The 24,871-nt window shown below is 47.8% G+C and overlaps 3 protein-coding genes across 9 annotated transcripts in view; all 3 read right to left on the bottom strand.

Moving 5' to 3' along the window:
• The window catches only part of adcy9b (adenylate cyclase 9b), a 30,128-nt gene extending 29,260 nt beyond the window's left edge, over positions 1 to 868 (bottom strand). Inside the window, exon 1 of the mRNA XM_086054585.1 lies at positions 417 to 868. The gene's annotated coding sequence lies outside the window, so the exon portion shown is untranslated. The remainder of the gene's footprint in view (positions 1 to 416) is intronic.
• Positions 869 to 3,900: 3,032 nt separating this feature from the next.
• srlb (sarcalumenin b) lies at positions 3,901 to 15,670 on the bottom strand. 5 transcript variants are annotated; one of them, XM_086056634.1, is made up of 6 exons: positions 15,568 to 15,670; positions 8,221 to 8,316; positions 7,850 to 7,945; positions 5,575 to 5,691; positions 5,271 to 5,504; positions 3,901 to 5,149 (listed from the first exon to the last, which is right to left on the bottom strand). In XM_086056634.1, the coding sequence occupies exons 1-6, from the start codon at positions 15,653 to 15,655 to the stop codon at positions 4,338 to 4,340; spliced, it is 1,443 nt and encodes a 480-aa protein (XP_085912760.1). In that variant the 5' UTR covers positions 15,656 to 15,670; the 3' UTR covers positions 3,901 to 4,337. The 5 variants fall into 5 exon arrangements, with proteins under 5 accessions (XP_085912760.1, XP_085912756.1, XP_085912759.1 ...); XM_086056630.1 differs by lacking the exon at positions 15,568 to 15,670 and adding an exon at positions 12,713 to 12,810 and having other exon boundaries at positions 3,903 to 5,149; XM_086056633.1 differs by lacking the exon at positions 15,568 to 15,670 and adding an exon at positions 12,547 to 12,700 and having other exon boundaries at positions 3,903 to 5,149.
• A 2,157-nt stretch (positions 15,671 to 17,827) lies between these two features.
• tfap4 (transcription factor AP-4 (activating enhancer binding protein 4)) lies at positions 17,828 to 24,123 on the bottom strand. Of its 3 annotated transcripts, none has more exons than XM_086056724.1 (7): positions 23,745 to 24,123; positions 21,577 to 21,742; positions 21,406 to 21,504; positions 20,915 to 21,085; positions 20,664 to 20,786; positions 20,002 to 20,169; positions 17,828 to 19,341 (listed from the first exon to the last, which is right to left on the bottom strand). In XM_086056724.1, exons 1-7 carry the CDS (start codon positions 23,831 to 23,833, stop codon positions 19,207 to 19,209), a joined length of 951 nt encoding a protein of 316 aa, XP_085912850.1. In that variant the 5' UTR covers positions 23,834 to 24,123; the 3' UTR covers positions 17,828 to 19,206. The 3 variants fall into 3 exon arrangements, with proteins under 3 accessions (XP_085912850.1, XP_085912851.1, XP_085912849.1); XM_086056725.1 differs by lacking the exon at positions 23,745 to 24,123 and adding an exon at positions 23,288 to 23,729; XM_086056723.1 differs by having other exon boundaries at positions 21,406 to 21,742.
• Positions 24,124 to 24,871: the final 748 nt, after the last annotated feature.

Genomic DNA, 24,871 nt, shown 5'->3' with positions numbered 1-24,871 from the left:
CCAGACATAACTTCGAGACTCATCAAATGGACTGAAGATGGTTGTTTGCTGAGTTCTCTTTCCATGTGTCAACAGGAGAACAAATATTGACTTATTTTCTTTTTGTATTGCCACAGCTCCTATGAGGCTCCATACAATTTAAGAAACGCCAATCCGTTTACTGTCCTGGTGTCCTGTTTGGAAAAACATAATAATCCAATACGTGACTTAATCATCAGCAGCAGTCCATCTTCCCTGAGGTTAAATTCTTGCTTGGTTTCCAGACGACGAAAAAAAGCCCTCCGGGGGAGAGTCGAGGGCTAATGAAAAGGTCCCCGCCGCCTCTTCCGACCACACCGCAGTCCCACGGGTCAAAACGGCACGACGCCGCCTTCATCCAGACACTTTAATTGAATTGGAAGAGGTGATAATCATACCTGCGGTTCCACGCGAATTAGAAGAAGCTTCAAATCAAATCCCAGCCTCCTCCGCCGGCGCCGTGAGACGGGACTGTTTCCTCGCGGCTCGCCGCACACATCCAACCCGTCCTGACAGCACCGACACCTGCGAGAGACATGCTGCGAGCGTCCTGCCGGGCAAAAGCATCTTCAGTGTGCCGCTGTGTGTGCGTGCGCGCGTGCGTGCGTGCGTGCGACGGTTTGACTGCGTGTTTGTGTGTGAGAAGGAGAAAAGAGGACGCCAACGTAAAGTAAACGAGAGTAGTCATTTCACTTCCAACCCTTCCCTTCAAAATAAAACGGTTCAACGGTCTGGAAAACAACTGCCCTTCACTTCCGATCATTCACTTCAAAATAATACGGAGTGCAGCACGGCGAGACAAACAAGTTGCGCGAAGTGAGTGAAAAACGTATTAAAAGCTTCCGTTGGTGGCTTCGTAGTCAAATGCACCAGCGTTTCCTTTTGCGTTTCTGGCTCGTATCAAGTTAAAAATGTCAAAGAAATATTCTTGCTTCGCCTTAGCATTAGCATTCGGTGTCTTTTTCTTCTTCTTGAGTCATTTGACAGTCGCAGCATCGGCGAACAGTTGGACATGCGCGTTACTGCCTCCCACAAGACTTGGATGGAACTGCTTGGGCTTTCAAATAAACCGATTGCGAGTCAATAGCAGTGCACAAAAAAAGTGGATACTTTCTGCCATCCTATAAATCGCTGGAATAGATAGATGAGCAAGATACATGATTTAGCCTGACGATCTGTCCATTTTAAAAATCAACTGTGAGTACAAAAGCTTGACGACCCTGGCTTCAGACTGGAGCTCATTTAGCTTATATTTTGAAGAGATTTCAACTGCTGGCGTCTCCTCACTTGACCTGTGTATGGGGGTGTGTGGGTGTGAGAGAGAGGGAAGCAGACAAAAGAAGACCCACTGGGGAAAGGGTAGTGGAACGACCTATTAGAAGGTTGTTATGGAGAATGAATGTAATCGATTACAGCACTAAAGGTGCAGACTTGAGTTTTGTGGGTCTGAATCATTTCAGCCTGCACACATTTTCCCTCCCAACTAGCAGCAGCAAAGACACAGTTGCATCCATCTGGTTAAGCAAACAAGAACTCTGCCATGCCAGTCGTCATAAACAAATCTCAGAAACATTTCATCCACGGCTATAAAACTGAGCTTCAACCATGCAATGGATGAGTGGTAGGGAGGTCGTCACCCAAGCCAGAAGTTGCGGGTTTGATCCCCGGCCATTGTGACCATGTCAAAGCACCCTTGAGCAAGATAGCGAACCCCCATTTGCTCCTGATGCTGCGTCTTCAGTAGGTAGATGAGGTCCAGTGTGTGAAGCGCTTTCAGTACCTAAAGGTAGAAAAGCACTAGACAAGTGAGAGGCGATTTCCATTTACAAGCCCCTGTTTGCCGTCTTTCTTCTTGTTGTATGGTGGATTGATTGTAACCAGAAAAAGCACACACACAGATTAGACCTGGTCGATCAGAAACCTTTATTGCTGTCGATCAAGCTTCCGAATGGGTCTATTTGAGAATTTTATACCAAAACAAAAATGGGACACAAGTTCATTCCAAATCCAATTCACAGGTCAATTAAGATATTGAATAACAACAATCACCGTGACACAACCACACGTCGCTATTACCTTGAAAAGTATGCATGGGGGGGGGGGGGTCGGGGGTTTAAGCCTGATCTCTTTTTCTCACTTTTAAACAGCACTCTCTAGTGGACATACCTGAAACTGCAACGTAAACATAAAACAACATCCCGTGAAACACTCACACTCCAAGAAAGACAAAGAAAAACAATTGGGACTTGGCATTGAGCCTCGGCGTTTAGGTCGGGAAACGCAGGGCGTTAGTCATGGAGGAGGCAGCGGGTTAGCCTGCAGGGGGCACAACATGCCTTTGCATAATCATGCATCTAAATCAGGGGTGGGGAAGCTTTTTTTCCCATTGTTCCGATTTTGGTAACAGCTCCCCAGAGGTTTTTGTTGTTTTAAGAAAGGTATCAAATGCTCTTGATGTGGGCCGTAAGTGGGTTCCCCGGTCCTGATCCCGGGCGGTTGTTGTACATTGAGTGTAAACACGTTGCACTTACCTCCACCACTTTAACATGTCTCATTAAGCGGCTTACACGCATAGAGCCAATCGGGCCTAATTTGTGCATCTTTGCTCTTTTAGGTCAAAGTCGTCAAATGGCCAATTGTCAGAAATCTCCCAAAGATTCTCTTGAGCAATTATCGTGCGGTGTAGGCTACGGAATAGTGATTTTTTTTCATACCTTAATCAGAAAGTGGTTTTGGGCCCACAAGGGTAACCTTTTCAATATTCACGACTGCAGATCCAACACGGCAGAGATCTGGTTTGGGGGGAGGTAAACTTGGAATTATCGCTGGAGATATGGTCACGTGCGTGGCGTCCCGTGTTGGTCATCCGGAGTACGGCACAGCAGAAGAGCAGTTTTTCCTCGTCGTGTGTGGGATCGCTCACCTTGTTTTCAAATTTGGTTAAGCTGTTACGAACGGGTAGGTGTGTAACTCGCTTTGCCTGCCACGCTTCTCGTTCGGAAGAAAGTCCAACAATTTCTTCCATTGACCGAGGAACTCCCTGTGTTCCCTGAATGCCTCACACAGTCATGAAGACGGGAAGTAGGTGAGCACTTCTAGGGAATTCACCGAGGTAGGTTTGCATAAGAACTCGTAGCCGGACTCGGACTGTCGGCGGAGACCAGGGATCAACTCATGAGTCTTCCGCTTTACCCTCGCCACCCTTTTGGCCTCCACCCCCAGACCAGCAGGTAGTCTACATACAATGCCCATTTGGAAGCTCTGCACACACGCACACACGATGAATAAATAGATTGGCACATGGATTGAAAAAAACCAAAGAAGCGAAACACGTCCTTCAGGTGTGGTTCTTTGTGGTCATTCAGCTAGAAAAAAAACAAGCTGGGGAGCTTATTAATGAAGGAAAACATCACACATTATAGAATCAGATCATCTGGACTGGCAAATTGGCAGTAATACAAAATACAGTAAGACCAGGTTTAAAAAAAAAAAAAAAAAAAAAAAAAAAAGAACCAACCCCACTCGAAAGACTCTGATGACACTTGCGCTCTGCTTTCATCACATTTCGCAGATTGACAACAAGCGATGGGCGTAGATCCATCAAATCAAATGGCCTCGTCGGCTGCCAGCTAGGTCAGCAAATCCTCTCGAGTTTGTTGGACATGCAGAAAAAAAGTTCAAATGGGCCTCTACTGACATGCAAGGTTAATCACTGTTAGTCTAACACTCGATCCAAAACCGAAGCTTGTATAGCACCCGCAAAAAGGCTGCTTCAGTGTCTGAAGCATTTTGGAATTGACCCGCTGGAACAGCTGTTTTTTTTCTCCCCCCCCCCCCCCCCACCCCAGGATATTACAACAATTGACAACACCTCTTTCTACTTCCTGTTTTATTCACATACAAGTGTGCTGATATTGGACTGGCTGTCCCCCCCCCCCCACCCCCCCAGGCCCCGTTTCTGCCCATCCGCCCCAAAACAGCAAGACTTTCCAGACAGTCCAATATTTCAACTCCTCGCCACTTGTATCCTTAAGCTGCCGTCTTCAGACAATGAGCCAGCGCCCACCCACCGCAGTCCCTAAAATGCATCTCCCATGGTCTCCTGAGGAAAATAAAGCTCTAATATCCGTTTCCCCGTCTCCTCGTTATTGCAGGTCTTCTGAATCAGGGTCGGCCCTACGTGGGAGCCCTGTCTTTGTCTTCACCTCCTCCGTCGCCTTCCTTCCGTCCGTCCTTCCTTCCCTCCGCCCGTCCGTCCTCCCTTCCCTCCGTCCCTCCGTCCTTCCTTCCTCCCCCTGCTCAAAGTGCGGCGCTTCATCTCAGTTCTTGCGGTAACGGTTTTTGGGCTTCTCGCCGCAGCCGGTGGCCTCGCAGGAAGAGAGACCGGGCTGCTTGCCCGAGTTGATGCTGCTCAAGAGGGCGGGCAAGTCGTTGGTGATGGCCCTCTCGATCTTCTCCAGCAGGCAGCCTCCGATGTAGGAGCACTGGGACGACAGCGGCTTGAAGGTGGTTATGGCGTTGATTCCGAAGAAGTCGCGGTAGGCGTCGCGGTTGGGCAGATCGAACTTGCTGACGTTGGTCTTGGCCAGGATGGATTTGAATATGTAGAACTTGTCCGGCTCGTCCACGATCTCCTTGAAGACCAGCTCCGGGTCGCTGAAGAAGCTCATCTTCTCCTTGAAGGTCTGGACGTAGCGGTCCACCAAGAGGCCGTGGATGCGAACGCGGATGCCGTGCTGGCGGATGAAGGCGATCTTGTTCTCCATGCGGTTTTCAATCACCTGGTTGAGATCCTCCAGCAGGGAGATCTCCTCCCGCTTGAAGAGGTCGCGACTGGTGTCCGGGGCGTAGTCGTAGGGCCAGAAAGAGCTGACGTAGACGCGGGGGGGCTCGGTCACGTTGATGAGCGGCGCCAAGCTCCAGAAAAGCGCCCCGTACACTCGCATCAGGTCTTGGGTGGCCAGGTTGTCGGCCTTGTTGAGAATGATGCGGATCTGCGACTCGCGGCCCTTCAGCTGACGGAAGAGCATCTCCAGCTCCAGACCCACATCCAGCTTGGTGGGATCGAAGACCACGAAGATCAGATCGGCGCGGTCGATGAACCACTGGCAGACGTCGTTGAAGGGGTAGCCTGCGCGCAAGACAGCGGCTTCACAGACGCATCCGCCCGCATCCGCCCGCATCCGCCCGCATCCGCCCGCATCCGCCCGCGCAGCGCTTTTGGCATCGCGGCGGACCGATCGCCACCTTACCTCTCTCCTGCTGCTTGCGGTTCTCGATGATTCCCGGCGTGTCCACAAAAGTCACGCGCTCCAGCAGCTTGTGGGGCATCTCGATCCCGATCAACTTTTCCAGGAAGTTTTGCCCAAATTTCTCCAGCGGGGAGAACGAGCGCGAGCTGTCCGCCGCCATCACGATGCCCTCCACCGAGCGGATCTTTTCGCCGTGCATGATGACGGTGAACTCGGAGGTGGTGGGCTCGGCTCCTGATGATCGCGAGAACAATTCATACGGACGAACGCTGACGAAAGCGGCGCTTGATGAATGTGCGGCCACCTGTGTAGAGCTGGTAGGGGCTGTCGTTCAAGCCCAGGAGGTAGTTAATCATGGAGGACTTTCCGACGCTCCACGGTCCCAGGAACAGCACCATGGGCTTGGATGTGATCTCTCCGTCTGCGGGACAAGGACAAAGAAAGGTGTTGCTCGCGCGCGGGATATCGGCTCCGACGGCACGCAGCTCACACCCAGCCTGATCTGCCCAGGGACGGACGGACGGACGGGTTCATTGAGTGGAAGGCTCACCTACGTTCCTTCATTGCCAATCGCGACGTATACGCCGTCTTGTATTTTTTTCCTCCATCTATCTGTGCGGCCCGCTACCAAAGGCCACTTTGGACCTTTTCCTTGACATTTATTTGCAGCAGGGCGCTCCGGCAAATACATTCCTTTTGGTCTGGCCAAACAATTCTCTCGAACACGGAATGAACCTCGCAAGCCTAATCGCATTAGTCAAACTCAGCTCTTATGCCCAACTCGCTTCAAGCGGGAAGACAAAATGCCAATAATCAGGCCTCATTTGAATATTTATACTCCGATTCTCAGCCAAATCAGATCAGAGCCGATTATTGGGCGTTCCCGAAAGATTATCGGAGCAAGTTTCCTGCGGTGTGTTATGAGTGCTTTTTCAATAAGCTAACAACTAGCCCAGCGGCCTCTCTACTCGTTCCTCTTTGTAGTTTTGGGCAGTCTGGGTGCGCTGCGACACCACGCAGCCTCTCACGGGTCAGTCGTGGCATCTGGTTTGGGGGAGGACACTCACCATCGTCAGCGAGGACGTGCGCGTGTTGGTTTGGGTGTGCGTGTGTATGGAATGGGCTTCACACACAACAGCAGCAAGAACGCACTTGCCAATTTGTTCCTCATCATGCGGTGGTTCCGTATGTAAGAAACGCTCATTCCATAATCTATATCACCAGCATTTGTGGCTTTATTTGTATTTTGGATTTCGATCACACTTCCTCTGTGCTGCTTTGGGTTTTCAGAATTGCAGGATAGGCCCGAGCCACGGCAGGTTCCCCGGCCCTGATCCCGACCGACTAAAGAGGGCTCAAATACAGCACGGGCAAAGACAAAAGGATTCAAGGCTATGAAGCAGTTTTAAAAGCATGGAGAAAAGCGCCATTAAATGCTGCGCCGCGGTGACAAAAAAGCAGTAACTCGGGAGCACAATGCTAAAATGCAGTATAGTGCCTTCCTTAGCAGTGTGATGTAACGTGTGTGCGTGTGTGTGTGTGAGTGTGCGTAAGGCCAGGGGAAAGTTCAGCTGCTCTGGCCCCAACCTCAGTGAATTCAGCCAAAAATGAGCAAGACTATTTTTGTCCCTTCATCCCAACCCATTCATACTTTGCTCAAGCCAGAAGTGCACATGCAACCCCGCCCTCCGCATTTTGCACCATCTCAACAAATATTTCTTTTCACTCAGACTGGCCACAACATCGCGCACACCGGCCGCGCGAGCCGCTCGGAGCCGGGTGTCACGCGGCCGTGTCCCTAATGTTGTGGCCAGCGCTGTCAAGGCAAACGAGAGGGCCGGGCCAGGAAGGGGCGGTGCCATGCACAGGTAAGCCCCGGCCGCACCCACCTGTGGCTGCGTCCCCCAGGGTTCGTCCAGGGTAGGCTGTTAGGTGGAGGGACACGGGGAGGGGGGGGGGGGGGGGGAGCGAGGAGAGTGAGGAGAGCACGGTGAGGGAGGAAGAGTATGAATGGGTGGGAGATCCTAACTGGAATCTTGCTTTTTCATACTTAACACGATGTGGGAAGACCCTCAAAAATGCAATTTTGAGGCTGAGGTGCAAAACGTCAAACGTCAAGAAATAGAGCAGAAAAGTCATTTAAAAAGGGGGACTTTTTAAATGTGTTTTTGAGTGAATGGAATGAAATGGACCAAAAGATGCACTTGAATGCAATTGATTGATTCAAAAGTAATGCAACGCCACGAGGAGTCTTTCTAAAGTTGGAGTGGGCAACATGTTTCACGTTGACAATTTGGATTCATATATCATGAGCATTTATTCCTTAGTACCTCTCAGATTTGATTCGTTTTAGTTTAGCACAGTGGACTGAACCAAATATTCGAAATGTGCTGCGGATTTCCCACCCCAGAACAAGAAAGGAAGTACAATAATCAAATGGCTGAAGGTGTAAAAATGTGCACCAACCTAAGCAGTTGCTATAGCAACCCCATCAAAACAGACCAGCGCGACGCGACACGGCGACACGACGACACGACAACAACAAGGAGGGAAACGGTCCCAAAGGCCTCTGGTGGTACCTGAGATCTCGTGCTGCCTCAGCTCGTTGTACTTGTAGGCCTGCTCCATGGGCTTGATGGAGGAGTGGTAGATCTTGCGCAACCTCTGCACAGCCGCTGGAGGAGCAAGACGCAACGTGTGACTTCCAACAGTGTGTCAGGGTCTATTGAAAGGCTAATGGCCTACGAGTTGCAGTCGACATGAAAAGGTTCATACTGGGCAGGTAAGAGCCACTTGCCTAGTAGGTGCTACTGTTTTTGTTAGCCACAGAGCTCAGCTGGCTACAGCCGTGGACAGTATTTGATCAGGCGTCTAGTCGAGGGAGGCCAATATTTGAGACGACAAAGTCCAACAGCACCACCTGCTGGATGCGTCGCGTTTGATTTCTCACCTGCATAGTCTGCTGCTTTTTCCTCGGTGGCAAATCGAAGCGTCTCCTCGATGTGGGATCTGTCTCTCAGGACGGACGTGAAGTCTTCTTCCTCTTCTGTCAAACGGAGCAAAGACAATCATGTACAATCGTCTTCCACGGAGGACAGCCTACGGGAAATGACTACAAGTTGACCATAAGGGCAGCAAAACAGCCCGTCCTGTGAAGTTTGACTCAACTCCAGAACGCATTTCATCTACGTGATTAGGATTTCGGGGGACGTGTTTCTTCACGAAATGCTTTTGTTGTCCACGGCTAGTCTTTTCCTTAGTTTACTTATCGGACGCCTGTTTTTTTTTTTTTTTTTTTTTTTTAGTAGAGCAATAGTAGCTAGTTTCTTGCTTTCTTCATTCCAAACGGCCTTCTCTCCACTCGTCGATCGCTCGCATTTTGCACAAATGGGCAGCTCACTTGTAAAATGTCGAGCTACATTTTGCACGGCTGAAGCCAACCGAGTGTACCGCGAGCGCACATGTAAGCGAGAGTGAGAAAATCCGCGGTGTCACGTCCACTTTCGAAGCTCTCGGATGACTTAGCTCACAGCTGTTCGTAGGCCGCGCTCTCAATTTAGAGCGCGACCCCCTGAAAATAAACACACATTTGTTTGGCATCACAGTGGGCTTTGCAGCAAAGGGAAGAGAGCGCAATCATCTGCCTTTTCGCAGCTCGATTTAGCCCCCAATGGCACACTTATCAGACTGGGGGGCGGTTTGAGCTGGCAAACCTTGGTGCCGTCCACTCGTACAGTATATATTTGGGAAGTTGAGCGCGGCGACGGGCGGCGGGCTAGTGTGAGCAGCCCCCTAATAGAGTTGTGAAGGCATTTTCACGATATTTCCGGCACGTTTCTTAAAGGCGATACGGTGGCAGCTGCGGCGTGGAGAACGCGCGCAATAAATAACCCAAATAGTGCTGTTGCCATGTAAACACTCTCGGGACACTTCATTAGGTACAGGCTATGCTAGACAGTCTAACACAGGGGTGCCCAAGTCGGGCGCTCCCTCCTCCAGCACACCTGATCCAAATATTGTTTCATAAATAGGAACGGGCTACATTACGCAACACTTTTTAAGAAATACATCTTTTTGAAATGAGTTCAATTGACTAACTTCCACTAACAACCCAGGCTAAACTTAGCTCCTCCCCAACATACAAAGGTCTTAGTTTCCCAGTCCAGGTGTTCACCAATACTTCCATGACACTAATGACTATTTTGGATTAGTCTAGAGTAGACTGTGGCATCTTAGCACATTGCAGAAAGCGCACAAAAATAGGTGAATGGGTGATTCCCCCCCATAAAAAAGCAGAGACTATATTCTAAATATGCGAATGCTGAATAGGTAAATAGGTGTAATGCATCAAGTATGAAAGATGGGGGGGGGGTAAAAAAGACTCCATTAGCAAAACATGCAGTAGGTCGACATCCAAACATAGATGATCACTAAAGACAATGGCAGCTTTTAGGTGGTGGAGGAAGGACGGGGGCACCGCTGATTCTCCCTAAGTCGACCTGCTAAAAATAAGCCCGGCTAATGTTTCCCCAAATACAACGTGAGAACAAGAGAGACGAGAGAGGGACCAGAATAAAAGCAAAGAAGCTATTTCCATGCAAACGTAACAGACGCTAGTCAGATTGATAAGTAAGCGTGTGGCAACATCGGATCATATCATACCTTCTCATATTGTACCGTAGCATATGCTATCGCATTCGTCCATATCTTATTATATTGCGCTTGTACTCGAACGTATATCATTCTGTATCATGTCAGACGTTACCATAATCATACTATAGCAATTTATGGTACCATAGTGTACTGCACAGTATGCTCCCATATCGTATTGCGCCGGATCGTATAGAATCATTTTGTCGCATCTTACAGTCTCATTTAGTTCCAAAGCATATCATACCGTACTGTACCGTAGCGTATGGCGCCGTATCATATTGTACTGTCACACATACTGTCGCGTCAAATCACAGCGTCCCATCTCGGACAACATTATTGTACGTTGTACGGTATCGTATTGAACCGTGCCATACCATATTGTAGCACACTGTAGCATCTCGTGTTATACCATTTAATGGCACCATTTTGCACTACTATACCGTATCATGCCATGCCATATACGTCATATTGTCTCGTGCCACAAATCATAATTGTACCATATTGTGTATACTACATTGTATCATCTCGTATTACATCCGAACAATTCATAAATTGCCAATTTTGCCACCTCCGTGGCTTTTCCAATCATAAATTAGTCAAGATCAATCAGAGTAACAATGTCACAATAATTAAGCTGAAAAACCGTAACAAAAGGTGAGCAAAAGGAACAACTCCTCCTACTTTATTTTCAGTGCTGACTTCCAAGCCATTGTTGGATGGCTGACGTCAACAGATGACACCCCGAACGAGATGAGAACACAGTGCTCACTCCAAAAGCCCTTCACCACATCCCTGCCAAAGCACACTTGGGGGTCTTTTCACGCGGGCCTCCTGAGTGGCCCTCAACTGGCGGGCGCGAACGTGTTCACACCTCGCCATCCGGCCCGTCGACGACAAAGACCGCGGAGGACTTGTTGCTGGCGGGCGGCGCGGCCTTGCATCAGCGCGCAAACTGAAGCCGGGCAGGCGCCAGCGGAGTTGAACTCCCGACATTTTTGGGCCCCCCACGGACCATGTGTCATGTGTTCCCGCTCGCAGCGTTGCCACACGACCGCGCAGCCGTTTGGAGAAAACATTCGAGCAGGCATCGGCACGGCCGGACGGAACGCTCGAGCTCGAGCCGTGTCTCAACTTTCCAAGCTCACCGTTATCTTTATGTTATATGCAAACCTATGCAATATCAGCTGCCTGGTTACACGCTATATTCGTCATTCATGAGTGTACTTCAGTGAATTCGTGGCGCACCAACTGAAGTGGTACCTTGACTTCTGAGTTCTCAACTCAAATGCATTTTCCTCTTTGAAACGAATGGCATCTCCGTTTGTCATCTGTGGGTTTGATGACCAAAATAGTAACAGATCAGTAAGTATAATAAAAATCGGCAAGTGTGTACGCTACCGAACGTGGGTCTTTGCTTGTCAAATGAAGTTAGCTAAAAGTGTTACACGGCCCATTACTTGAGGGACTGCGCAGAGAGCGAGCAAGAGGCGGGATAATATATTCTTACGCAGCGGCTCAGCGGATGGATATGCTAACCCGTCTAGCGGCCTTTAAACTCAAAGCCTGCGGGATCAGGTTGCATTGCTGCACAGTGAAGGTAAATTAAATTAGAGTGACCACCATCAGCAACTGGCAGGTTTGGGGGGGTTCCGCTGGACCAGAGACAGAGAATTTGTCTAAATTTAGCCACATTCAAACAGGTCCATCTAAAGCCAAACCTTTTTCCTATCCTGTTTTTAGAACAGTTCTATGATCAAACAAATTAGAGCAGGAAAATGATACTTTTTTGGGGACAATTTCAATTAGTTTCTAGGTGTCTTAATGACATGTCTGTCACCTTTTTTGCTCCCCCCCCCAAAAAAAAGATTTATAGCTTTTACATCCACAAGCAGAGCCAAAAGCGTCAGGCTTAGCGAAGCCTCTAAAGACAAAAGTCATCAGGGCAGCAGCATTTGATCCTCTACACTGTGTGTATGTGGCGCATGGAGATGACACATCACCAAACACAAAAACCATTACGCTTAACAGAAGCTAACGCTGTTTGGCTAATCCTGTCTCTTTCCTGTTAATGTACCAATAAAAAAATTCCAACTTTAAGAACTTGCCCCAAATGATACATTTTCACTCCGTGTATAAAAGACCAGCTATCCTAACCCAACAGTGAAGGGTTCAAAGCAAACAAAAAATAATCACATACTGTTCAAAAAAAAAGAGAGAAAAAAAAATCAGTTCAAGGTCGGCACAAAACTGCTGAACAAGAAACCAGAATTTCATCTCATTCCAAAAATATGCTTACCGTACTCACGTTGCAGTACAGGAAAGTATAAGAGCCAGTGTAAGCACAACTCAGAGACGTCTGCCACCTAGTGGCGATATCACAAGAAAAAAAGTACCGTTGACCCCAGCGCTCACTCACCGACACATTTTCGGAAATAGAGAACCACATTTGCTGGTTTGTTCAATTTTACGCTTGAAGGGTGGACGGGCACTCCGGAAACTCAACAATTTGCATAAAAGCCCATTTTCCATCATGCGTCCCTTTTAAACCGCGTGAGCCTTTGCGAGCTAAATGTTGTTTTTCGAACGACACGGCACGGTGGCCCGTGTACGGACGTGGGCTCACACATGTCTCGGTGAGGAGAGGCCGCGCTCGGACGCTAACAGGTGGCCCCGCTTGCGGAGCCGGTACTCCCCCATAGGTCACAAATAGCCCCACAATGGGTCAAAAGGCGGACACACAACCGGAGGAGGTGGTGGAGGGGGGATTCCGATTTTAACTGTGGACTCACTGCGTGTGGACAACTAGGAGACATCCACTCAAAATGAATTCTTCTTCTACTTCCATGTCCACCAAAACTTGCTATCCAACGGAAGCTTTGCTCCTGGTCTTTATGGAGCACTTTTTGACACCGACAAAGAAACAAGTGGCGGAGGGCCTTGATGTGACATCGGAGGACTCCATGACCGTCCTTGGGAGCGGGACGGCTTGTCTTTAAGCCGCTGTCTGCGCGTCTTATGTTGGTGTTAAACACGTCGACGCACCTTTTTTAAACGGCGCGCAACGACACCACCGATTGCGCTGCTAGCTTAAATGGCACCCGTGTGAGATTTGCCTTTGGCTAGCGTGACTTTAAGTCGGTGTTTCTTAACTTCAGCTTTGAAAAGCGCCAATCAGCTTGAGAAAGAGTGACAGGAAGAGCGAGAGCAGCTTGAAGACCAATCTAGAGGGCGGCTCCACAAGGGGGCGCAAAAACCCTGTACAAATATCAACAAGGTGACGTTGTTCGAATGCACAGTGGTGCCTTGAGATACTCAAATCGTCTTTCCCTCTTGAAATGAATGGAATTGCCATAAATCTGATCAAATGTATAATTACCTCATCGTATTCAGTACGGAATGGCCTTTGTTGTATTTTATTTTCAGAAGTCATGGGGAAAAAACAGGACACAATTTGTTCGGAAGGGATTTGGGAAAAAATAAACGCTTGCAATATCTGTTTTGAATTGAATTAAAATAGCAAGATTTTCTGCACAAATTAAAGTAACAAATCCATTTATCAAGAAACTTAAACAGTAATTGATGTGATGGGCTGGATGAAGCCCGCAGGCCTTGCGTTTCACATCGGGGATCTGACGCACCAACTACACAAGTGTGTTTTGCCTTTACTTTGACTTTTCGTGTGTAATGCGAGTTCATTTGTTGGGGAAAGAGTGTTCATTTTCAAGAACAAAGGTGCAAGATAATTAAGGAAAAATGACAAAGTCTTGAGTTATTATCATGAAGCAATAACCAAACGAGAAAAAAGTCAACACCTGGACAATGAAGTCCTAAAAAGCCACACTACGAAGCTCTATGCTAGCTTTGTTAGCCCATCTACAGCGTTTTGCGTTGTTAAGCTAGCAGACTTAAGTAAGACCAAGTGCTCTGCTTAAATACCCAACATGTCCTCGTCTTGCGTTTCACGTTTAGTTTGACAGCAAACTTCAACTGGGAGTGGCAATAAACAGATTGAAGCCTATTTTTTGAGGAATTGCTCCCAAACAGCTGCTTATTGCTAAGTTGGTTGCTATAGCATCAAAAAGAGATTTTCTGATCACGACTCAAGACAAGGCGCGAGGAAGAACCCCGTCAAGACGGTCAAGCCCAATCAGCCCTCGTAGGGATGTCCCACTCATGCCACTTTCCAGTGGAGGGGATCACATGGAGGCTCAGCACCTTTCATTTTCCACTTGCCCCCCTCAGCAGACAGCCATTTTCCAAGCTTACGTAATGCGCCAGCGCTGCGAATCAAAAGCGGCAGGACGATCGTGTGAAGGCATCAAGGAGAAAAGAAAAGACATTCCGCCGCATCCCCCTCCAACCCAGCAGCCGCATTTACACCACATCTTGATCATGTTCGATGGTCCCGAGTAATCGAGCTGGAACAAAAAGTCACCCTAGCAACCGGTGTTTACCATCAACGCGTCAGTCTTGAGTTAGTCCGTTTTTGTCATCATATATATATATATATATATATATATATATATATATATATATATATATATATATATATATATATATATATATATATACACACACACAGTGCTGCTTGCTCTGTTTAAAGTAAAAACAATGCTCATTACCAATAGCCCATCTCTGGCATTTTCCATAAAATGTTAGCATTGAGCTTGTGGACTTTCATATGGACTTTTCGAAATGAGTTAGTTGAAAACTTGTGACTTTCAATATGCAATGCTTAACTCTCGTGTCTTACGTGCCGGTTTAACCGTTAACTTTAACCGGGAGTGACAAACAGCTTCGAGCAAGCCTGCTGGGCCTCTCATTTGACGAACCGAGCGAGCAAGTCTTCTTCTTGACGTCTTCAAGTCTTCGAGTGATACAGTTATACAATGGCCTTTGAATCCTTTACACAGCGGCACGACGCCGGTGAGATGAATGGAGGAGGTGGGCCGGAGACACCTGTATGGCACTGCGGGCCAGGCGCGGCCGGCGAAGCCCCTCCTGCCCGGAGAACGCATGTCCCTACAAGGCCAACGGCTGGGAATAAATTGTGATTGTGACAGTGCAGAGTGACAGCAGCTGTGCGGCGTATCTCAAGGCTAGGCGCTGGCTAGGCCAGGGTGGGAGGAGGAACTATAGTGGACTGCAGTGTTGGGTTTCAGGAGGCCTTCCAATCTTAGACACCTGACTGCCGCCCGGAATAAAAAGGCCCTGGCGACGGGCTGCCCGGGAGCTCAACGCCATCCCAAGGACGGACGGGCGGGCTCCGGCGGGCAAGGGTGACGCGCGAGGGTACGGCCCCGTCCGCAGGGCTTGAGGGCAGGGCCGCTGTTACATGCCGTCAGGAAGACATTCGACAAGTGGCCGTAATCCCCCGCCAAGGCATCGTGACGGGAGGGGGGCTGGGGGGCAAGGCGGCGGAAGTCTCGGGAAGTAAATGCGGCCCGCATGGGGGAAAAGTGTCATTATGCGAGCATTTCAAATAGCGCCTCGTGACGTGGCCTTTTGCCACAGAGCTGTCTTGTAAGAGAGCCACGGTGGAAGTTTCCAGATGGAACTTGCGCACGGTGCGTCAACCACATTGCAGTCACATGACATGAAGAAGAAGAAGAAGGTTGTTGTTGTTATCGTTTGGAGGTCTTACCTGCCGTGGCCTGCAAAAGCAGGAGGGAGACGAAGCAGCAGACCGAGACGATGCTACCCTTCATGGTGGCGGCCAGGAGACCTCTCATAGTCCCGCACGCACTATATATACCAAGGAGGGAAGGTTAAAGGGCAGGCGGGCAGAAGGGGCGGGGCCTAGAGACTGCCAGCAGCTGTGTGTGTGTATGTGTGTGTGCGTGTGTGTGTTGTTGTAGGTGTCACTGCATGCCCAAAAGGGAGCCAGTACACGGACAAGTCAGGTTTATAATAGGGTGGGATTAAAAAAAAAAAAAAACAGATACATATTATAGTTACGCTTTTATTTCCTTTTGACTATTGTTTTTAAATTTTAGAGAGTTTTAATTGGCGTTTTACTGCAGGTTTGTTAGTGTTTAATTTTTCAAAAATGCTTTGTTTTAGATTAGTTTTACAAGTATTACGTAATGAAAAAGGTACCATTCTCAAACAACTGTTTGACCTTCCTTATCCTGTATGGATGTACAGCAATACCAAAATAACACATTCAATAAAATACATTTAAAATGAACTCCCGAAATGTCCTACATGGTATTAACAGACAGCATTTTCGCTATCGTTTCGGTTAGTGTCTTAAATGTATGATTTATATTCAATTTTAGTTGCACTCATTTATTTCCTTTGTTTTCATTAACTATAATAACCTTGTCAAATGCAGCTTGGCTTACAAGTTTAATAATCGCACATCAAATCAAATTTCCCTACTGAAGCGAATAGAAATGCCATGAATCCATTTTATCCCCCGAACCAGCAGCACAATATTTGTTTCGTGTTTTGAATAGGGAGGTCGATCAACTGCAATTTTTAAGTACGATCAATTGCATGATTTCCATACCTCACAACTAATCGCAAATTAATCACACATTTTGCTACCCAAAATGGGCAAAAAAAAAAAAAAAAAGTCATAGTATTACTAAATTCAAGGAAAACTCACAATTTGGCAATTGAGGTCAGAAAAAAGCAAGGTACACATGTTTTAACAAAAACAAAGTACAAACTTTATTATTGTGTCTTTACAAAGGCACGAGCCTCTATTATCTGCGAAACGTTTCTCTGACAACAACAAAATAGCTTCTCGATGACGACGAACGAAGGCGAAAGGACAAAAAAAAAAAAATACAGCATAGGAGAGCTTGTAAAAGTTGATGGGCTGTATATGGAGAGTTAGGCTCCAGTATTGTACGCATAAGTGCTGATAAAACATAAGAAGAGGAGCATATCACAAACAACCATTTTTTGTTTAGAGTTATACATCTCGGGAAAAAAAATGTAAAATGTTCCAAATGTTTGTTTGTTTTTTAAAGTATCTATTAAAGGGCTGTGACGTCAACAATGAAAAGCTGCATTTATCTGTCCAGCAGGATAAAAGTGTGAAGGGCGTAATGTGCTGATGGTGCAGCTAAGAACAAACAGAAAAACAACGACATCGACATCAACCAGGAATGATACGAGTGTTCAACCCTCATGGAATGTTTTTCGAGAGGCGAAATACAACGTAGTGCACAACGTTTCGAAGGATTTTTAGCGACTGTGAATAACTGGGAACGCTTTGTCGGAGATGCCAAATGGCCTTGCGTTCACATTGGGGATGGCGACGACAGCAGCGGAACCTCCATTTGGTGCAAACGCAAGTACAGTGAACACTCACAAAACTCTTTTTTTTTTTTTGGGAGGAAGATATCCTCACATTCACTGAAAATTTCCCCTACTCATGACTCTTGTTTCTGTGCGCTTTTGGTACCGCTCAGGGATGCCACAAGATGGCGCAAAGCCTTCCAAATCACATCTTGGATGTTTAGCAGTGATATTGGAAGAGTTGTTTTGTTAAATAAAAAAAAAAATCCCATTGAATTTCAATGGCCGTCAATGATTCTCGGCTTTTCGATACCCACGGTCACAGTCCATATCCCCCACCCGCAAATAGCTGAGGTCCACTGTACTGTACTTATGCTTGCATGTTTTTTTTTTGTGCAATTGATTGATTGACGCCATTTTTGTGTCTACGGTAATTATGATTGCGCTCCTCTTTTGCAATAACTCTATAATACCCCCCCCCCCCCCCCCCCAAAAAAAAAAGCCAAAGAAAAAGCACTTGAGCTGAAGTCTGGCGAAATCGGTTCAACTTGGTGGGTCCGCTGCCCTAAATGCCCTTTGAACATTGCTCCCATATTTTCCTGTTAGGGGGCCATTCCGGTCTGAATTTGCAACAATTGATATTATGAGTATTTATGTATCATGGCTTTTTATTAAAACAATGAAATTCCATGGCAGGCAGGAATAAATGCTCTAAATCAGGAGTCACCAAACTTTTTTTTCTTTCAACTGAGGGCTACTTAACTTAAATAGATTCTAATGAGAGTCAATAGTGGCAGGTTGATTGTTTTCGTAGGTGAAGCTGTAGTTACTCTCTTTGCTTCATATTTTGGGGGGTCTGGATTGGCTTAATTGGATTTCATTATTTCCTACAGTGAATATTTCTTAGTCAGAATTACTGTAGTGAAAAAAAACTTCCATTGTACTTAAAACAAAAAAAAAATCAAATTCACACCAAAGACTGATTTAAACAAGTATAACAAGAAAAAAGATGAGCTGCAACTCACTACTTTGGTGTTGGTGACCCCTGCTCTGTTTGGAAGGCAAAGTTGATTGAGCATTACACATGATTGTAATTCGGTCGCGCCGCGACAGACTTCCAGAGTCGGCCGCACGGCCTCGAGTGCATTGAGAAAACGGAATGATTTTCCCTTATAAGCCTTAAAAGGGAAAAGGGTTGTTTGCTCAGGCTACGGGTGTAAAAAAAAAAAAAATGCTAATCTGGAGAAAAGGTAGTTGAGGTGTACCGGGAAGCCAGCCCGGTAAGAATGGCAAAATGCAGACGTAAAGACAAAGCGGTAAGTGCATTCGCTCCTCCCGGATACAATCACTTCCGGAAGCCTCCAAAAAAGGCGGCACGGATGTCTCGAGTAAGGCCCGACCGAGTCATCGGCCGACATTGCCGCTTTCAAAACCGGCAAAAAAACGAAACAAATCTTTTGGCCCATTTTTCACTCTGTTGTCAAGTTCAACAAACAATGGAGGAAAAAGTATTTTAACAGTCAAAGGTTCTACCTGGAATTCATTTCTTTAATGTCGTGACCGAAAAAGAAGTTATTTTATTCTAGGTACGTATTTTTAATCAATCGATCGATTAACCTGTCATCAGAATTTTAACCTGCCAAATATCGGTATCAGCCTAAAAAAAACATCCACATCAGTCGGGCCCTAGTCGAGGATATGGCGAATTTTGTTTCAGCGGCCGGCGAAAAGAAAAACAAAAAGACGTGTCGCTTGAACGAGTAACATCCAGTACGAGAGTATTCATAAGATCAGTCAGCCAAGTCAGGAAGCTGCTCCAATAACCTTTCTATGAGTTGAACAGAAATGAGCAAGGAGTGTTGTTGGATAGAAGCATGGCTAAACTGCGCTACAATACCGAACGTAGCTAAGTGCGCAGGAAAAAGAAAAGAAAGAGTGCTTCAAAGCGTCTACCGGCCCTGTTGAAAGTCCAATCTTTGTTTTGGGGGATGTCTGCGAGGGTGTGGAAATGGGCGTGCGCGCGCGCGCGTTATGGCAGCGAGCAAGCGTCGTCCGGCTCGTCGTTGTCGGAGAGGACGCGGCCCGAGCTGACGATGACCGCCCGCCGCCGCTCCTCCTCGCAACCGCCGCCCTTCCCTTGGGTGCCCTCGATGTGCTGGATGGCCTGTGGAGGGGCATCAAGAAAAGAGAGGAGGTCAAGAGGCTTGCAACAGCGCACTCTGCTGGCCAACTATGGTGAATGACAGAGCATCTCCAAATAATCAAGCTCCACCTTGGCGAGCAGTCGCTTGGCTGATTTTTCGTCAATATTGCAGTCAACTTGACAATCATCTACTAACTTAGCTTGATTTGCCATTCCCGGTTTGGATTTGAACAAAGAAAAGCAAACGGTGCAGCAACACAACAGACAGACAAGAATACAACACACACAGGCATACATTCTTTGTCCTCTGTGAAATTCAGCTAATCTTACTCGGTTGTGTAACTCTTCTTTGTTTGAGTGTGTGTCTATTATACTGACCCCTGGTGGCCAAAGCGTGCACAACAGAAGGGGCACAACATCAATGCGCTTTGAAGCATGAAATCGTAACGCACACAGTGTGAAATTCTGAACATTCTCTTTGACGAGGTGACGAACGGAGGTCTTTATAAAGCATACAGTGCTCCATCCAGCCATTTTCGATGGCGCATCATCGGCCTTTTTAGCGTTCTGCACTTAAGTGTTTATACTTCTCATGCCTTTTGGACTTGTATTTTCTTTTTCAAGTTGACGTCCAATTCCTCAGAGCACTGTGGAAGTCGCCAAGCGGGTCGCTGGTCTCACCTGGACGATGGTGTCCAGGTTGTGTCGGGACGCCGAGACGCTGTTGATGACGGACGCCGGGCCCATGGTGACGACGGTGACATGATGGGGCTGCGGCGGGGGGGCGGGCGCGGGCACGATGACCGTCGCGTGGTGCGTGGGCGCGGGGGGGCTGGCCGGGCCGGACACCTGGCAGAGAGGGCACCACATCAACGCGGGCACATTTGGATGCCGTTGACGACTTCCGAGCACACCAAATAAACGGCGGCTCCTACGGAAGCGAGTAAACGCTGCACTCTGACACGCGATCGCCCCAAAGATGCTTTGTAATCTTCGTTAATTAGGATGTAAAGTACATAGTACGAGTGTTTTGTTCGGGTTGGGTGGGGAAGGATGGGCTTAAGCAATGTCTAGCGTTTTTGTAATTGTGTTGAAACTCAATAAATATATTGATTAAAAAAAAAAAACAGGCATTGTCCATGGCCAGAAACATAGAGGATGGAATCCTATTGATCCAAATGAAATCTACTGCCTTAGAGCAAGCACACTGTGAAAATGACACAAACGGTGTCTGCTTTGAACCAATCAAGTGTGCCACTTTTTGGGGGAGACATCTGTTGCCATGGATCTCGAGAGTGTGTGTGTGTGTGTGTGTGTGTGTGTGTGTGTGCGCGCGCGCGTACCTGTGGGCTGTGAGCGGGTGTAAAGTCCCTCTCCAGCTGCTTGTGTTGCTGCACACACACAGGGTTCTGCTGGCTCAGAGCCTTCACTTTCTCCGGGTACAACTCTGCGTCGAGCAAGCGCATCTGGCACAAACACGCACGTTTGTCAGTGTGTGAGTGTGGGAGGGAGGCTGAGAGAGAAAGCGCGAGCTAGCCAGCCAGCCAGCCAGCCAGCCAGCCAGCCAGCCAGTGTGAGAGTGCGTGCGCGTCACCTGGTCTTCCAGCATCATCCTGACGGAGCGTTCCTTCTCCAGCTGCTGCCTCAGTTCAATCATCTCCCGCCGCAGGTCCTCCGTCTTCTCCTCCTCCAGGATGTCCGGCGAGCCGATGCCTTCGTCCTTCTCCTCCACGCGCCTCCTCTTCGGGGAGGAGCCGCTCAACTCCTGCCGAGAGATGCGCTCGTCAGTTGAGAGGAGAACATTTGAGCGTGGTGGTTTTCAAACCCGAGACGGCGAGTCATGACTTGGAATGGGAAGGGGCGGGGAATTGTGTGCGCGCCTTGGCCACCAGGGGGCAGTGTAATACAGTCTCCTTTTTTTTTTGGGCCTAATTACAGTACAATTTTTCTTCTTACCGATCGATATGGGAGAATTTAAACCAAACCAGCAAATGGAATCGCGTCGCGGACAGTCGAAATCGAATCAAATGGTAGATTCTTCACAATGCCGAACCCCAAAAGTTTGAGCGTTGTGTGACGCTTTACCTGTATGATTCGCTTGAGTTGGCTGTTCTGCTGCAGGAGTCGCGTCTTCTCCTGCTCCAACGTGAAAATGTACTCCGCCGTCTGCTGCAAGATGGCGGCCTGAGAAGAGGACATTGGAATTGAGGCCGCCCCGCAAAGAGAACGCGGATCCGGGGAGGGCCGTCCGGTCACCTTGCTGAGCTTCTCGCCGTCGCTGTGCGGGATGAGCGTCTTGAGCGACTGGAAGCCGGCGTTGATGCTCTGCATGCGCCGCCGCTCGTTGCTGTTGGCGATCTCGCGGCGGATTCGCCTCTCCTGGTCGCGCGCCGTTTCCGGGGTCAGAGGAATGTTGGCCAGGCTGAGGGCGGATCGGGAGCACAAGCAGTGGAGGAAAACAAAAAAAGTCATCAGACTGCAGCTACATAAGTACAATGTGTTCAATATTCAATATGACCCCCCCACAAGTGGAGGCAAAATTTAACACGAAAGACTTTTGCCGAACAAGGAAAACGTGAACGCCGACCATATGCTTCTACTCTGTTCAAGGGGAAAACCGAAGCAAAGTTCCACTGTAACAGGCTCGGTATTTCGGCATCCGTCTCCGGCCAAGCGCTTATCTGCGCTGTCTCAGCCGCCTGAGTGCAAACACCGGGAACAATTGTACGCACACACGCCACGAGTTAGAACGGTGGTGGCACGTCCAACACAAGCATCCAAAGCCCAGTGATGACGTCCAAGCGGATCAAGGCTTCCAATATTTAAATCAACATTCAAATATGTGGTATTTTAACTGGTAACAGGTTCTCAGGATACCATTATGGTACTTTTGCTGTGTTATGATACCAACATAATTGGGAAGTGTTGCCTTTTTGCTGTATGTTTACAATCAATTAATATTGAGGAAAATTCATATTCTCAAGATTATTGGAACACTCAATAGCCACAACGATCGGGAACTTTTTATTGCATTCCAACATGTCAAGAAATGCATATTTTAAAAGAAAAAGTGTGTGGTACTGGTGCTCAACTGCCCATCTCACTAATGTGTGTCTAATATTTACTGGAGATTCATGTACACGCTGCTGTACCTACAAATAACCAAAGTACCTTCCGCATTACATTTACATTTAGAAGCCCGATGTAAACAATTTTAGCCCATATAGCTGTTTTTGATTGCACGGCTGTAGCTAATAAAGTGGCCAGTGTTGACAGTATGTTTTGAAGCTACGAGGCATCTGGTCGTGTCACGTGGCCTCTTCAGCAAAAACGAAACAATCGACATCTAGTCAACTAGCGGTGAACCTTGTGATTATTTTATCCCCCGCGAAGAAAAACATGGTCTGTCTCAAAAGGATAAACGTGTTTTTTTAAGGAGCGCCATTGAATTCAAGATTTTAAAAAAATACACCGAAGCAGACTACGTTTCCCACGATGCCCCGCGCGACGATCGAGTCAGCAACAGCAGATTCCTCCGCCTCCCTCGTCGAGCAGCCTTGCGGACGTATACACGCATACACACCCCCTAATGAATAAACACCATTAATTCCCCCTTTCGGCGCTAAAATGTGTCAATTGTGCGACGCGCTTGTCGAAGTGTGCTTTCGTAAAGAGGGATTAAAATTGGAAACATTCGCCAGGGTAGTCTTTGAAGCTCCCCCGCCCCTATAGCGTGCTCCGGGCAGACTTTTTCCGCGTCCCCCGCCATTACAACAATGCGGCAGGCAGCATGGCAGGCGCTGAACACGACGCAGTGGAGGCCAAGTCACGCCGCTGCTTCCCTTATTAAAAAAACAAAAACAAAAACAAAACTCCCCCAGCGCCGAAATATGTCGACCTTAAACGTCGCAAACAGGAAGAACAGACTTAAGACCCCCCTTGCTGGTTACGGCACTAGTAACCGTACATCAGCAGCAGCACAAGAAGAAGCATGGCCGCGCTTCCCCACTCCAACTCAGCCAACCAAACCAGCACAAGCGCCCCCGGTCCACAGAACCACTCGCGGCCGGGCTACACTTCACCGAACGCGGCCACCTTTACGACGTCGGTGAAGGGGGGCACATTTGAGGATAAACGCAGCGAGCGAGCGGCAGCGTGTTGTGCTGCTGAGCAACCACGTGGTTTGTGTTTGTTCGCCACTAAATGGACACATTTCTCACTGGAATGGGGGGCGAATATCACCCCAAAACGCGAATAGTCATCCGCGTGACAACCCATACGCGTTCCAGGGGGCCATTTGCACGTCAATTAGTTCTCGCAGATGGGTCGTGCGCGCACAATAACAGAAGCATGTTGCCTCATCCGCGCGCGCGCGCGTGCGTGTGGTGGTTCTAAATAGACAATAACACATGCTGGATACACACCTACATAATCCCCCGATGACTTCTTTCTCCGTTTTCCTGAAGTGTTGCAAAGAGGGCACCTTCTGAGCGGGCACCATGAAATACTCCATGCTCGCGGCTCTCCAGTTTTGATCCCCCCCCCACCGCCTCCCGGTCCCCCTTCTCCCCTCTAAAATAACCCAAAAAAAACCCAACTAAATAAAATACAGTATTCTCTGATTATTTTTTAAAGGATTAAGTTAAGCGTTTTTGAATCCGATCCAAAAGAGGTTAGAAAAAAGCTGAATTGTGCGTTGGGAGATGTAGTTGTAATGTTACTCGACTTCCAGCTGATGGGGTTCCCTCGTTGTGTGTGGCTCTCTACCTCGCTCTTCCTCAGCCCCTCCCCTTTCTCTCCCTGTGTGTGTGTGTGTGCGTGTGTGTGTGTGCGTGCGTGCGTGCGTGTGCGCGCAGCTGATCGCTTTCAAGGCGGGAAACAGCTGGTCGGAGTCACGCTGCACTACCGAAAGCGAGAAAGCAAGCAAGCAAGCCCCTTCCGCAGAGATGAGGGACTGCATGTAAACAAAAGGACTATTTGAGCCGCAATCGACACCCAAATGCTTCTCGTTTTGCAGCAGAGAGGTTCAAAGTTGAGTTGTTGTCGTCCAATAGCTGCAAATAATAGTTTAGTGCAATAGTGGTCTCATTCCAAATAACGTCAAAGCAATCGCGATTTTGTGCTAGATAATAAATGACATTCAAATATGCCGGTGCACTTGCACCAAAGCGAAAGAGAAGTTGAGTAATATGGCACCGTGCAGCAGATTGTTAAATTAGTATTTTGAACCAAACTTTTTTCTTTTTTTTTAAAGACTTATGTCTGCAGCGTGGGTATCCTTCCCTTGTCCGTCATTCGCCTTTTTTTGGTGTCAGGTGTTTAATAAACGACATCTTTGCTCATGTATTTTCCTGTTTTTTTAATTTATTCATTTATTTTGTACGTATGTGTGTTATGGTTCTTGCCTGAGCCCCCACGGTGTCTAGAAAACACACAAACACACACACGCGCGCCCTTGTGTAGTGAAAATGATACTAGAGTAAAAATATGATTTTTTTTTAAAAACATTCTTAAATATAAAAGTACATACTTGAAATGAACTTTAACATAC

This window comes from Filicampus tigris, chromosome 16 (assembly GCF_054856515.1).
Source record: "Filicampus tigris isolate MCC_2025a chromosome 16, RoL_Ftig_1.0, whole genome shotgun sequence".
NCBI classification, from domain to species: Eukaryota; Metazoa; Chordata; class Actinopteri; order Syngnathiformes; family Syngnathidae; genus Filicampus; species Filicampus tigris.
This window is presented reverse-complemented; position numbering and strand designations above follow the sequence as displayed.

What these genes read in the sequence shown, in the direction of transcription:
- srlb (XM_086056634.1), bottom strand. Translation starts at nt 15,655, where the DNA reads ATGAGAGGTCTCCTGGCCGCCACCATGAAGGGTAGCATCGTCTCGGTC. An exon ending in CCCCTACCAGCTCTACACAG is followed by an intron (nt 5,505 to 5,574) that starts GTGGCCGCACAT and finishes CGCGATCATCAG; the next exon opens with GAGCCGAGCCCACCACCTCC. An exon ending in CCGCAAGCAGCAGGAGAGAG is followed by an intron (nt 5,150 to 5,270) that starts GTAAGGTGGCGA and finishes TCTTGCGCGCAG; the next exon opens with GCTACCCCTTCAACGACGTC.
- tfap4 (XM_086056723.1), bottom strand. Translation starts at nt 23,833, where the DNA reads ATGGAGTATTTCATGGTGCCCGCTCAGAAGGTGCCCTCTTTGCAACAC. An exon ending in GTCATCGGGGGATTATGTAG is followed by an intron (nt 21,743 to 23,744) that starts GTGTGTATCCAG and finishes ATCCGCCCTCAG; the next exon opens with CCTGGCCAACATTCCTCTGA. An exon ending in CACCCGCTCACAGCCCACAG is followed by an intron (nt 20,170 to 20,663) that starts GTACGCGCGCGC and finishes CCTCTCTGCCAG; the next exon opens with GTGTCCGGCCCGGCCAGCCC.